The sequence below is a fragment of the Ischnura elegans genome, chromosome 1, assembly GCF_921293095.1.
Source record: "Ischnura elegans chromosome 1, ioIscEleg1.1, whole genome shotgun sequence".
Lineage (NCBI taxonomy): Eukaryota > Metazoa > Arthropoda > Insecta > Odonata > Coenagrionidae > Ischnura > Ischnura elegans.
In genome coordinates, this window is record NC_060246.1 from 69,082,039 (window position 1) to 69,096,502 (window position 14,464).

A 14,464-nucleotide genomic window follows, 5' to 3' on the forward strand; every position below is an offset into this window, starting at 1 on the left:
CGTATATATAGCTCTCCCTCCTGGCGGCCGCAGTGTTGTTGGCCGGTTACCCTTGCTGCTGCGCCATATTGGTTGAATTTCTAAACACTCTCTTCCAGGCGTTGGTTATATTGTATCCGTCTTCTCTATTAGATTTGTTGCTTAGGTACCAAAACAGCAGATTGGTAAGTTTGTCTGCCCCAAGGGTGGAATTTACAGTACTTATAGCAGCAAAAGTCCCAGAAAATTTTTCTAGAATTTTCTGGGACTCGATCTTCTCATACTAGAGACAGATCCTCAATTGGGCCTCCAGGTGGTCACCTAATGTCTTTGTGAAAAAATTTTAATTTGGTTAATTAGCCCCTTTCTGCAAAAACTTTCAGTGATAAGAAGAACATCATAAAAGGCAAATGGCCGTCTTTGCAGATGAAAGAATTGGCCTTAGTAAAGAGTTCATAACACCATGGTTTCCTCCGTTCTGCAGCAAATACTGAGTGGAAAGTTCTGTGTTTTCTATGCCTGCAGAAAGTATAACGGTTCAGGGCGAACCCTTCGAGGGTACAACACACTGGGGCCAGGAACCAAGCCAGTGGCTTATACGCCCGATCACCCGGGGAGGGGCTGGAGAGGAAGGAAAAGAGGCACTGCCGCAATAAGAGCCCATCGACGCCTCTGGGAAAGGAAAGGTACGGAAGGGACAGGACGAGGGAAAAAAACACCCCAACGCTATAGAAGCGAAGAGGGCCCTACTAATTAGCGAAACCAGGCAAAGCCATTAATGTGCCAGCGATTTTAGAGGAATTTCCTATGAGGAAGAAAAATCCATCGATCAAATCGCTAGATCGCTTATACAAGACAGTGCCATCTTATGATATAATAAAGTTACAATTGTGGTTCTGCAATTTTAGGCAATGCGGGCGGACCCGCAAGGTGGCACCCCCCATATGTATCCGTGCCTGCCGTGCAATGATCTCAAGATAGACAGAAAATAAAGTCATCCTGTTTATTGTGTTTCGAAGACCTGTGTGAATTAGTAATCTCGCTAAACAAAACATGCAAAAACTGAAGTATGAATAAATGAATATGTGAGACTCATTTTTTCCTTTCAAGAATTAAATCAACTTTTCATGATCAAAGTCATCATCTACCATTGTAATCCTCGATATTTCTGTCTTTGATTTATCCTTTTATAAATTATCATGTTACATTTCATTTACAATATGTGATATAAGGAAACTATGGGATTGAGGATCTTCCAGAAATCTCTCTCCAAGAAGAAAATTCCTCTACTGCGATGACAAACCCTGGGAGGCATCGAAGTGACAAATCCTGTGTGTCTCGCAATTTTCGGAGCAATTCCATTTTCTCCCACTCAATATTTCTTATTTTTCTGCCATGTTTGCGGAGGCAAAAGTGGCTTAACTCTTTTTTTTTCATATCTAGCCAATTTTTCAAAAAGGCGAATAAATTTGATTCGGGATCAAATATAAGAGAAATTGGAGAGTTAGATTAACATCAGTTTTTTTTATTTTGAATTGGTGATGAGGATTTGCTTCTGGCATCGCTGGAAAGAGGAGTTTTTCCTCAATGAGTTTCCTTGAGAAAATGGAATATTTTTCGTTTAATTAGTATATTTTGCCTTTCCTCTATTCCGAGGGTTTGTTATTTGGAATCAGTGGAGGTAGAGAGAGGAGGACTAATTTAATTCCGCAAAAAATATTTATGATCTTTCCACCCTATTCCATGCCTGCAGTATGTCCTCCAAAATGTGTGTCATTGTCAAACATGCTCACCACCCAATGGGGTCCTTTATATTTTGGTACCAACTTTTGAGTTGGCCCACAAGTAGCTGTTTCTCTCATCAGTAGCACCAAATCCCCAATGATGAAGCTATATTTAGGGGCTCTGTGCCTGATGTCGTACCTCAGTTATTGTATCTCCCGACTCCTCAATCTCCGCCTATGCCTTCTCTCCTTTACTTTTTCCTCTTCTTCCAGGTGAATTTATTTTTAAAATAATTCCTCAGTTAAAAGCCAAACAACATTTCCTGCAGTGTTTTCTAGGTTGCCTTGCTCATCAAGCTACTGAGGGCATACAGTATTTTCCTAATTTCCTTATCCCAATCCCTTCCATCCTCCCGTACGGTTGTAGTCATTATTGCAGTAAATATTGTGCAGTTGACTCTTCTCGCTATTTTCCTTGTGAATCATTGTCACATTCTTGATGAGTTTTATATCATTCTCCGTGCATAAATCCTCTACTTTCTTTGTAGTGAATGCAGTACCTTGGTCCATTATTAATCTTTTTGGGGAAATGAAGATACTTACCATGCCCTCCATAAATTTGGACGCCTGCTTCAACTCTACTGTCGACACCCCTTGTAGAATCATGTAATTTGTAAAATTATCCACACTTGCAATGATTACTTGTTTCTTTCTGAAATTTGTGGGATGGCATCTACTTGGTCCATGTGGATAATATGGAACGGATTAGAGACTCATGGTATGTTATTCAGTTCGCCAAGCTCTTTTCCCTCCACCCACTTGTGATTGGCCCACTATATACAAGTTTTGATATACTTCCTGACAAACTTTGGCACCTTTGGGAACCAGTAATGTTGTCCAAGATGTCCTAAATTCTTTTCCTCTCCGTAGTGGCTGAATTCATCGTGGCTCCCTCTCCACTTGATGGGTATAGGCACCACCCATAAAACCTTTCCTCCCTATTGTTGACATTCGTTTTTCATTTCATAGTCTGCTTCTCTTCGAATGTCTGGAGTGACTTCTAGAAGAGTTCTCGGATGTTTTCCAGTTGTCTGATCTTGCACCTGTTTCGTAACCATAACCACTTATTCTTGCTGCCCTCACGCTAAGTGTGGTGACTTTGGGCTCAGTAGGTCCTCCTTTTGGTTGTCTGTTGAGAGCATTGACATGTGACATCTGTACTTATGGCTAGTTCTGGAGTTCTTGAGGAAAATTGAATTCTTTTAATTTTAGCCATCAATGTCTCGCACGTGGCTTTATACCATTCTTTATCATGGTTTCCTTGTAAACCTTGCAGTCTGTGTATATTTGGAAAGGTTTTTCAAGGAGATAGATTCTAAACTTCTCTACTATGTTACTGCCAGAGCCTCCATTTCATAGCTGTGATATTGAGACTCTGCCTCATTGTTTTGCCTGCTGTACTACACTAATAGTCTCAAATCTCTTCTTTTTTGCAGCAGGAGAATTTTCACGACCCATATTTGTTAGCATCTTGGTTCAACTTATGGTTCTTTGTACGGTCATACCATAATAGGATAGATCAGCTTCCACTTGATCTCCACAGATGCTTTCTGTTGTTCTCCCAAAACAAAACTCTTCATATTTACAAAATAAATTTGTCAGTAGTTTCACTGTGTACTGCTCCATTTCCTGCTTCTGGAAATATGATGCCAGCCCACAACATTATCTTAGTTCATGGAAGTTAGTTGACATCTTGAATTCTTCAATGGCCGCCTTTTTTGATTTCCCTGGCCTGACACCCTCTGACAAAAGCTTGTAACCTAAGAAGTCAACTCTTTTCTGAAAAATTACATTTCTTCAGACATGGGGTCAAACCTTCCTCCTGCCATATACTCTGGCATCATTTTAATTTCTGGAGTCCTCCTTCAATGTTTTACTTGGTACCAGAATGTCTATCATGTACACTGCAATCTTGAACAACTTCTTCCTTCAGTCAATTTTTCTTCAACATCATGGAAATGACTGCAGGAGAATTCACTAAATTAAACGGAATTCTATTGAATTCATACCTTCACTGGTCACAAATACTGTCAAATGTCGTGCTTCTTCTACTACTGGCTCTTGATAATATCCGCTGGCTAGATCTAAAGCCATGAATTACTAGTTTCCAGCAATATTTCAATTCAATTGTCCTGACTCAGGGCACATGACTGCATACTTTTTTTTAGGTCAATATATGAAGCATCCTATTATCTGCATGTAGCTGATCATCTCCCATTTTCTTCTTTACTAGAAGTACTATGCAGGAGTATTCTGAAGAATATCCTCTTCCTATCTCGACTGAAAGGAGTTCCCGTCTGGCATTGTTCATCATGGCTCGTAAACCATATGGTAAGTTGTAACCATTTCAATTGTTTTCCCAATGTTAACATCACTCACAATCAGTATCTCTCATTTTCTGTCGGTCTTAATTAAGGTAATTCCTTCCTGGTCTAAAGCACCCTTCCCAATGATCAGATGTTTCTTTTGAGCTTTATTGGGAATCGTAGAAATATTTCGGCCTTGATTTCTATTTCATAAATCTTTATGAATGCTTCCTTTCTTCCCATTGGTAGGCATTCTCTGCCTCTAAACCCCTTCAGCATTCACTGGTTCACAACTAGGGTAGTAGTAATTTCTAGGTTTTTCTGCCTCTGACTCATTCATCATGATGCAGTACTCCCAAAATCCATGAATTTGTATCTTTGTTTCTGAGAAAGATTGTGGCCTAAGTGTTGGTAAGGGCGGGGAAGTTATAAATATCAGAAGGGAAATGGATAAAGGGAGGATAGATATCTTAGGATTATGCGAAGTGAGGTGAAAGGAGGGGGGCACTCTTGGAGTGATGGTTTTAGAGTTATATACTTATAGTGGTGGGAAGGAAAGCCAGCGAGGGGTAGCTTTAGTATTAAACAGAAAGATGGGTAAGCATGTGGTGGGTATAGACCAGATAAGCGATAGGATTCTGGTGGTAGATATTGAGGTGCGACCCACCAAAATCAAGGTGGTTCAAGTTTAAATGCCCACTAGTAATCATAGGGAGAAGTAGATAAGGTGTACGAACAGCTCGAGGAAATAATTAGAGGAACCCTGGGTACAAAAAATCTGGTAGTAATGGGGGACTAGAACGCTTCAGTGGGGGAAGGGAGAGATGGAAGTAGGAGAATTTGGACTAGGAATTCGGAACGACATGGGAAAGAAAGCAGCAGAATTTTGCAGGAGATACAAATTATTCATCACAAACACATGGTTCAAGCATCATAAAGGGCAAAGGTACACATGTACAAGTCCAGGGGATGTGGGGAGATATCAGATAGACTACATTATGGTAAGACAGAGGTTTAGGCAGTGGCGGCGCGTGCGTATACGCATGTTAGCAAGTGCACACCCAAAGATGAATGAATTTTAAAAGGAAACTATTCCTTTGTATCGAGAAGGATAAAAATCCTGTCTACATATGTAAGAAACATGAGCCTCCGAATGCTACAGCTATCTCCTTTTCGAATTCACCGCTCTACAGATGTGCTATCCCTTGGCATCGCGCCGGTCGCATATTCGGTTTATGCGATCGCATATAGGTGCTCGGGCGGGACGAAGTAAGCGGGGGGGTATGTGCTGTTCAAAGGGGCGATGGGAGCAGACTCAAAACGATGCGAGTGCGCACACGCATATTTTTGGTGACTGACTCGCAGGTAGTGTAGGTGGCGGCTACACCACTACGACGGCCCAGGATCCTAGTCCGTCAGCAACAGAGTCATCTGTATGGCCGTTTTCTACACTACTTCCTCTTAGGGTGTAACCATGGCCTCCTTAAATTGGCCATGGTGTAACTCATTTTGAAACAATACTTTACATGCGCGAGGACTTCCGGAAAGTCTCTAATGTCGTTGCTCTACTAGGATTCATTGTTGACAATAACATTCAAAGCACATTCAGTGAAAGAAATGAGCTACTGAAAATTCTGGTGACAATTCCGATGACAACCAGTGAAGCAGAGAGGTGTTTTTCCAACCCTTAAGCGTGTTGAAACATTTTTACGTAGCAAGATGCTCAGTGCTTTGGCGATGTTGTCAATTGAAAAAAGTTCCTGGATGGTATCTAAGGTTTCAATGACAAGGTGATAGACAAGTTCGCTCAGAAGAAGGAAAGGAGAATGAAATTCATCTACCATCACTTGTAAAGGTGTGTTTAGAATAATTATTTTCATTGGCATGCTAATATTATTTCTATTCATGCAAATTTTAGGGTAGAATGTACCAGTAAAATGTTTTGCTTCCTATGTATTCTATTACGACAAAATATGATGCTCATGGATTAGGATTAACATAATATAATTAAATCATCCCATATCTGCTGTAATGCACACCCTAGATAAATTACCACCAGCCGCCACTGGGTTTAGGAATAGTGTGAAAAACTCGAGCAGCTTCCCTGCAGCGGATGCAGACCACAACCTAGTACTTATGAAATGCAACATAAGATTCAAAAGACTTGTAAAAGTTAGGAAGGCAAGGAAATGGAATGCAAAGGCACTGAAGGTGAATATGAGGAGAGAATATCAGGAACTAGTGGGCATTAGTATAGAGGAGAGTGGAAGTACACAGACTGTAGAGGAAGGGTGGGATTATATTAAAACAGGAATAGTTAAAGCGGCAGAGAAGTCAATAGGGTAGTTTCCTTCATCAAAGAAAACGAAAGGCATTGATTGCGATTCGTTACCCACCATTAGTATATTCATAATACACAAATTATTTGGTTTTTGATATACCGGTTTAGATGAATGGCAAGGGTCAAATTTTATCCTCATTTGAAAAAGGCCAGATTGGCGCCCATGCGATTCCACTCCGCATGACGTCACAGGGACCTAGTTTCTACACGAGAGGATAGGAGTTATACATCGTCTGAGGTTACCAATGCATGCATGAGGCACAGAGCTCAGGGAAACATGTCTTAATAATCACCTATTAAAACTGGCTAAGTTCGGAAAGTTTTCTTCGTTTGATAAGGTATTAATAAACCTTTTTTAAGCCAAGCGCTACCATGCAGCAAGGTACTCAGCTATCCGCTAGCATCCTGCGACGTATCAGCGCTAAGCCTCGCCTCAAGGTCACCTCACCGGGCGGGAGGGGGAACCAGAAATACGACGTACGGAGATATTTCCCGGCATTCATACTTAAGCGTAGCGTTTTCGTGCGCTTGAAAATTTTCACTTTTCATTTAATCGCGAAAAATAGATGTTGTCATTTAAAAATCTAAAAGCGTGAAATACGTACTCGAGGAGTAATAATCTTTCTATTAAAGCAATAAAAAAATAATAGGAAACCACCCTATTGGCTACATTGACAGCAGAAGGTTACGGCAGCAATGGTAAATGAAATGGAAGAGAAAAGGAAGTGGTAGAACATGGACACAGAGCAGGGCAAAAGAATGTAGGGGGAACTAAATAATCGATAAGGACGTGAAATTAATGGGGCAAGGGAGGCTTGGTGGAAAAGGCAGTGTGAGAAATGGAAAAGTTCCAGAAGGATGGAGAAGTTGGCACACTGTACTCCAAAGTTAAATTGTTATTGGCAGCAAAAGGGGATAAGCCATGTCTAAAATAAAGGCTAAAGATGGAAGGAATACGTGGAGGATCTGTATGACAGAAGGAACAGGCCGGAGAGATTGACTTTAGAGGAATTAAGTGCAGTGGAGTAGGACATTCTTGGGCTGGTGTTCTTAGATTCGGGTATCAAGAGAGCACTTCGTGATATGAAGGCTAGGAGGGCAGTGGGTGTGGACAGTATCCAATTTGAGCTACTGAAGAATCTAGGGAGGAATAGTAAGAAAAGGTTTTTCGAACTAGTACGCAGGATCTATGAGGAGGGATGTTGGACAGAGGATTTCATGATGACTGTTCTAATTCCACTACCGAAAAAGAAGAAAGCTCTGGAATGTGGAGATTATAGTACCTACTATAAACCTAATATCACATGTGGCGAAAGTGGTACTGAGGATATTGAACAAGTGAATGGAGGCAAGGGCAAACGAGTATTTGGGTTGGTTTTAGAAAAGGGAAGTCAACTCGTGATGCAATAACAATATGTAATGAGGTCCCTCATGGAGAGAAACCTAGAATATGACCAGGACGTGTATGCCTGCTTCGTGAATTTTGAGAAAGCATTTGATATGGTGAACTAGGTAAAGTTAATGGATATTCTCAAGAGAATAGGTGTAGGTTGGAGGGATAGGCAACTGATTCGTAATCTGTATTTGGCACAGACTGCACAAGTGAGGGTAGCGTTCTAAGAATCTGGGTGGGCTAGCATTGGCCAAGGAGTGATATAAGGTTGTCCTTTACAGTAGCGCAGCAAGGAGGGTTTTGGGGGATAAACCCCCCCCCCCCCCCCAAAGCTCCGAGAAATTTTTAAGTTTAATCCATTTTACTTGTTTGGATTGATATAACTAATAGAATAGTGTAAGGATACATAAAATATCCCTCAGAAAGCCGTATTTTGAACCATTTATCTTAAAATTACGCAATTTATTAATCTTGCACTTGCCGTTTATCCTGGTGGGTATTCCATTCCCCCACACACCCTGGTATTAGTTGCACCTAAACCCCCCCTAGCCTTAATTCCTAGCTGCGCCCCTCGTCCTTTATCTCATTAGCAAAGGAGGCATTTATGAACAGGAAGGAGTTTCTGAGGAGATCGTTATGCAAGAGGCTAAAGAAAAGGTTAGTGAAGAGTTTGATCTGGAGTGTAGCTCTCTACAGCACATAAACGTGGACACTGAGGAAGAGATGTGGGTATGGAGAAGGTGAAATGGAGAGAGAGGAGGAGGAACGACGAAGTTCTTGACATGGTGGGTGAGGAGAGGCAGCTTTTAGATGAGATGAGGAGACAGAAGGTATGGATGGAGGGAGAACTTAGCAGGGAGAGGATCTTGAAAACAGCGTTTGAGGGTAGAATGTTAGGTAAACAAGGGAGGGGAAGGAAGAGAATAGGATTTTTAGACAGATTGAAAGGAAGTAGGCCTACAGTGAAATGAAGAAGGCAGAGCTGGAAGGAAAGGGAGGCTCCCAGACTACTCCATGGAAACCTACCTTAATCGGTAGAATACTATAGTAATAACTGCACGATGCATACTTTAAAAATATAATGCATAGTTTGTGTTTGACGCAGAATTTCTGTACTGTTTAGACTTGGCCCCAGCACTGTAGCTAGACAATGTGTAAAGTTGCAGGCAAAAAACGTACAAAAATGAACCAAAAACACAAAATGAGTGACTAACAGTGGCAAGCTAGAATTACTAACTCCTGCCTCCCCACTGCAGTGGTTCTCCTTTGCAAAACTCTAGCACAGGAGAGCCAAGCACTGGCATTCCACGGTTAATTCAAGATCGACCTGGGTGCAAAGCGGATTCAATTAAATGCGGATTGACCTCTGAATGTACCACTCTGAGAGTTTATATACTGGTGCCCATTTTGGAAGGGGATATGCAGGTATTCAATATTGAGAGGATAAACTTAAATTCAGCTTTGTGATGCAGTAGTAAGGGACCTGTGAATCTCCTACTGATGTCAATCCGGCAGAATCCATTAAAAATTAAGGATTTAAGACCTTTGCAAAGCTCTACAAAATCATAAATGAATATATTGGCCTTTGGGCTGCTTCCACAGAAGAGAATGTAGAGGGAAGGTACCAGGGTTCATGGTATCTGTGGACTTGGAGAAAGCTTTTGACAGAAAAGGTTGGAATTCTATGCTTGGAGTACTGAAAGAGATAAGAGTGCTTTGCGATGACAAATCAGTGTTCCCACTCTAACTAAATTATAAAACTCACGGTTTTTTCCTAAATTGCGTCAAATTCACAGTCTGTTGATAAGCCATTTTAGGAAGAAATATTGATCACATAAAAATCACGTTAACTAAAAATATAGCAAACGCGATAAATGCCAGGAATGCAAACACAGCAATGAAAGTGCTCTTATGGCATCGCCTATCCTTATCAAAATTAAGGGCCCGCTTAAGGTTGTGAACGGGAAAATGGAGGATGACAGGGAAGTGAAGATGTGTCTGATTTCTCGCCATGGTAATGATCACTTTGGCTAACGGTCTTCCAACCACAGCCTTAGGTCTGTGGGTCGTAATGACACATGGACCAATATTTGCGCTTCGAATATAGGAGTGCAGATCAATGCATGGACAGCGTCTGTGAGAGACTGACCTTGAAATATGATCGACAAATCGATTTTTCCTTTGATCTGTCAATCATAGATCTACAATCAAGTTTTTAAGGTTTTACAACGAATTTCACGGCTATTCCCAAGTTTTTCCACCGTAGACGAAATTTACAGCTTCAAGGTTTTCACAGTTGAGTGGGAACCCTGCAAATGAATTATCCACAGTTTACATAAAAACCAAATACCAGTGATAAAATCAGGACTGTGATAATGCAAGAATAACAAAAAGAGTGAGACAAGGTTTTGTTCTTTCTCCCATAATTTTTCATAGAATTACATTAATGAGACCTGAGGCAAGGCCTCAAGAGTGAACATCTATGAAGAAAAAAATGAACAGTGTGGCCCTTTTCCTCCTACATGATCAGGCCTCTCATCCTAGTGATTTGAACGTTTCGGGAACTCTCTATCTGATTCTTTGGTTCACATCTCGCCTCTCTTCTTTGCATTTTCATACACACGATTGTACATCCAAAGGGAAAGGGCAGTAAGACAAATACAATGAGTAAATGATAAAAAGTAGCCAAGGGAATACTGTTCTAAATGCCAAGCTTCATCTACTTGAACATCTAAGACAAACCTATACTTTTTCCAGAGAAACAAAATTCAAAAAAATATTAAATGATAATCAATAAAAATCCTTAGAGGCTGATAGAAATCTTAACAAGTCGAAAGAATAACAAATTCAGCCACATATTAAGGCATGGATAGATTCAGAGAATCATCAGAAAAGTCATGGGCAAGAATGAAGGAAGTCCTCGGTGGAATCACTAGAAACAGGTGAAGAGTTAAGTGAAAGGGAATAATCAATACATTACACTACATAAACACTTGTACATTGTACATGAATTGAGGATTGCGTTACACGTCAACCTTAGGATTGTTGACGGGCAAGAAATTACTATTCTCATCTACCATGAGTTTAAATTTTCATTATTAAGCCCACCAACTAGACATCAGGTCATAACAAAGGAAGTAATCATACAGAGAAAGTTAATGGAAATGAATACCAGTATAACACTCAACAGTTAATTAAGAGGACAACATGTGCAGTTAATAACAGATTTTTATTGCCACGTAAGGCAGTTAAAATAAAAAACTTTAACGATGATTTAATTTACACACAACAATATAGACCCTCTCAAAAATCAATTTTGAGGAAAGTTCTCCCATATTTTCTTTTCTTGCATAAAAAAGGAACTATAAAACATCAACTAAACAGCAAAGCCCAAATCAATGCTGCGACTCCGTTTTCACAAATTCTTCATATGCCGATTCATCCATAAGCGTATCCAATTCACTCAACTTGCTCAGCTCAAGCTTGAACAGCCAACCTAAACAAAGAAACAAACAACATAAAATTACTTGAAGAATAAAGTCATGGATTTAAATAACATTCTGCACTCCACAACCTATAATATCCAGTGTAAATAGGTAGCTTTATAGATTCCACACCTTCCACTTATTTTTTGATAAGAGACAATTTTATTCACATGTGAACCATAATGATAAATATGAATACAAATATAATTAAAAATGGAAGTTTAGATTAAAGATATGTATTTTTAATAATTTATCTTATTAACTTGGAGAGGTTTCAGTTTTTCACCAATACTAAGTAACTTGAAACTAGGGATTATGTTGAACAGAATAAAATAATATGACATTCCAAAAGTTCTGACATGAGCTTATGAATGCCTATAAACGAGGTTCTTCACCATCAGGTCCATTGATATTTTAGCAGCAGATAATTACTATAACCACTGATTACTGTTTACCAAGTGATATTTTCACCAAGCATTTTTGGATGGACTCACAATTCAGCTAATTATAGCAAGATTAAAAAAATACTAATAATAACATTACCCTGAATCTCACAGTTAGTTTCATAAGTCCAGGGACCTTTTAGCAAATCTTTTCAAGGTGATGATCATAGTTTAAATCATCAATTGTCACATACATAGGTAATAAGCGTGATTGTAAGTAACTACTTTTTAAATATGAGGTGGTAACACAATATGTTTGCTGCATAGAACATATGGGCAGTCGGGATCTCACAAACACGTCAGGATCAGGTTCTAGGATGGAAAAAAATGACAATTATATGATGGAAAAAAGGGCAGTCATCCACATCAAAGGGTGTGTTTAGCCAACCGAGAAAATCCAGATCTATTCCAAATCATTTCATTCGAAAAAGTGCATTAAGTGAGAATGATCAAATATTTTCCCAGCATAAGAAATCCTTGTTTAATGGGTACAGAGACATAAAAATGGCAATCTGCTAAACACAAACCTTGTGCTACCATTGTATACACCAATCTCCTAATTCAACACAAGGAAAGCATGCTCTTGGGAGCTCACCAAAAACTTTATTGGGCAGCTTCATTGCCTGAACTTGTGCATTAAAAAAGCTTATGTTATTTTGGCTGAAGAATTCAAAATCAGAAAATCTGAATAATTTGATGGAAAATGTCAATGTTATCAAAACAATTTCGTTCCTAAATTATCATTTGTATCCTGGTTAGATTTCTAGAAGCCTACACTTTTACAGTTTCATTGTTCCATAACCTATCTGCAAAGGATTTTTGATTCTATTGAATGATAACATGGTTCAGCCTTGGCATCTCTCCCAAATGAATAGAGATCCATCAAAATACTTAAGTGTAAAGATACAAACACCAAAAACGATACTTTTCTATTAACATTCGACTGAGTTTTAACCCACTTTAGAACCTATCAATGCTTTGGTAAATTAAAATGAACAATTTTTTCACCTGAAAATAATTAATTTAAAGACCCACACAGTGCATCTTCTTTCACGAAAAGGATTTGAAATCTGAAAAAATCTTAAGATGACTCCAGGATTTTTACATTTTTGAGTAAATACTTAGTTATGAGGAAATTCATCACAATTAATGCCGAGATAACTCTGGGAAAATAATAGGACATCTGGTGCAAGTAAATAAGCGATGGATGATGACATTCAACCTCCATTTATAGTTTCGCGCTTCTTGACCCACTTAGTAGACCTTTGATCCTCCCCTCACCACCAATTAAATAACTACCATAGTTAAACCATTGTGGCACCAGGATACGATTTCTCATTTATTAATTCACGGTTCATACTCTAAATTTCATGGCATATCTAAGGTTCTTAAGTGAACTTCCCTCTGCTGGCGACATACAGTTTTAAGTTATATGATTGGTTACATCACTTGGATCATCAAGTCAAAGGTCAAATTACAGAATTTATGACAAAGACATAAACAAGAAGGGAGAAAACTTCAAAATCATTCCTTGCTAACACCCTTGGCTTCTCGCTTCTTACTAGTGAAATACCTAAAACGCATTGAAAAAAATCAATGACAAGTTGTTGCTGATTTCACACACCTTTATCATAGCATGACTCGTTTATGAGCCCAGGGGATTCCTCTACAGCCGTGTTCTTTTCAACGACTTTTCCTGAAACCGGACTGTACACTTCGCTGGCAGCTTTCACACTCTCCAGTGCACCACATTCCTCTGTTAACGAAAAAATAAGCAGGGCTATAGACAACACTGGAGAGTATGCAGTTAGAGACAAATGGCAAACAGTATTGAGATGGGTGATAAATATCCTAAGAATGTCTACAACCCACACAATAAACATTATGTTAAAGAAATTAAACCAACCTTTCATCGCGCAGTCCGACCCAACCTCGGGAAGTTGTGCATACACAATGTCACCCAAGAGTTCCTGAAATTAATACAAGGCCGATAGATTGCGGCTTGGAGTTAGTAATTTTTACGGCATTCCAAAATCAAAGCAGACGGTCAAAAGCTCAAACACAATACTAACCTGCGCATAATTTGATATCCCAACGGTTCCAATTTTACCTTCCACCAGCACCCATTCATGCTTATCCGTGAACTTTCGTCCTGAAACAATGATGTCCCAAAAGTAACTTCTATTTCACACATGAACGAAAATTCACACACAAGTTCAGAACAAAATTCATGACTATTAAGACATGGTCGACTTTAAAGATGAACACGCACGCTTATGGCTAAATATGAATCACTAAAGAAATAAATTCTTACCATCTGACTTCAAGACGAAAGAGGTGCCAAAACTTCTCAAAGCCACTCGTGAATGAAATTTATAAGTATCTGCTCCATTTAATAATTTTGAATACGTAATATACCTAATAGAATTCCTTGCTCCACACACCAAAGTCCGGATGTACACCATTTTCAGCAAAGCAATATTTCCTAATGCCTCGACGAGATGTTTTTGAATCCTTCTCGGTCACTTGGCCATGTGAGATGCAGTGTTGCCAAATTTTGAGATCGACATACGGCACGAAATGACTTCCGCACGCAGTCCCCGTGCAAACAATGGCGGAAAGAGGTCCGCTTCCTATGAAATTGGAGCGGGCAAAAGATATTGAAGCCTTACCGTCACGGGCTCGGTACGGGGTAGTTTCAATCTGATCGCTTTCGCTAAATTTAACAATAAT

General features: G+C 39.5%; 1 protein-coding gene across 1 annotated transcript; it reads right to left on the reverse strand.

Annotated features, from left to right (window-relative positions):
* Positions 1-11,013: 11,013 nt before the first annotated feature.
* On the reverse strand, positions 11,014-14,317 carry LOC124162907 (glycine cleavage system H protein). Its single transcript, XM_046539631.1, has 5 exons — positions 14,046-14,317; positions 13,804-13,883; positions 13,638-13,701; positions 13,356-13,487; positions 11,014-11,299 (listed from the first exon to the last, which is right to left on the reverse strand). The coding sequence occupies exons 1-5, from the start codon at positions 14,194-14,196 to the stop codon at positions 11,199-11,201; spliced, it is 528 nt and encodes a 175-aa protein (XP_046395587.1). The 5' UTR covers positions 14,197-14,317; the 3' UTR covers positions 11,014-11,198.
* Positions 14,318-14,464: the final 147 nt, after the last annotated feature.

What these genes read in the sequence shown, in the direction of transcription:
- LOC124162907 (XM_046539631.1), bottom strand. Translation starts at nt 14,196, where the DNA reads ATGGTGTACATCCGGACTTTGGTGTGTGGAGCAAGGAATTCTATTAGG. An exon ending in GTCGGACTGCGCGATGAAAG is followed by an intron (nt 13,488 to 13,637) that starts GTTGGTTTAATT and finishes TTTCGTTAACAG; the next exon opens with AGGAATGTGGTGCACTGGAG. An exon ending in CGAGTCATGCTATGATAAAG is followed by an intron (nt 11,300 to 13,355) that starts GTGTGTGAAATC and finishes TTCTTTGTTTAG; the next exon opens with GTTGGCTGTTCAAGCTTGAG.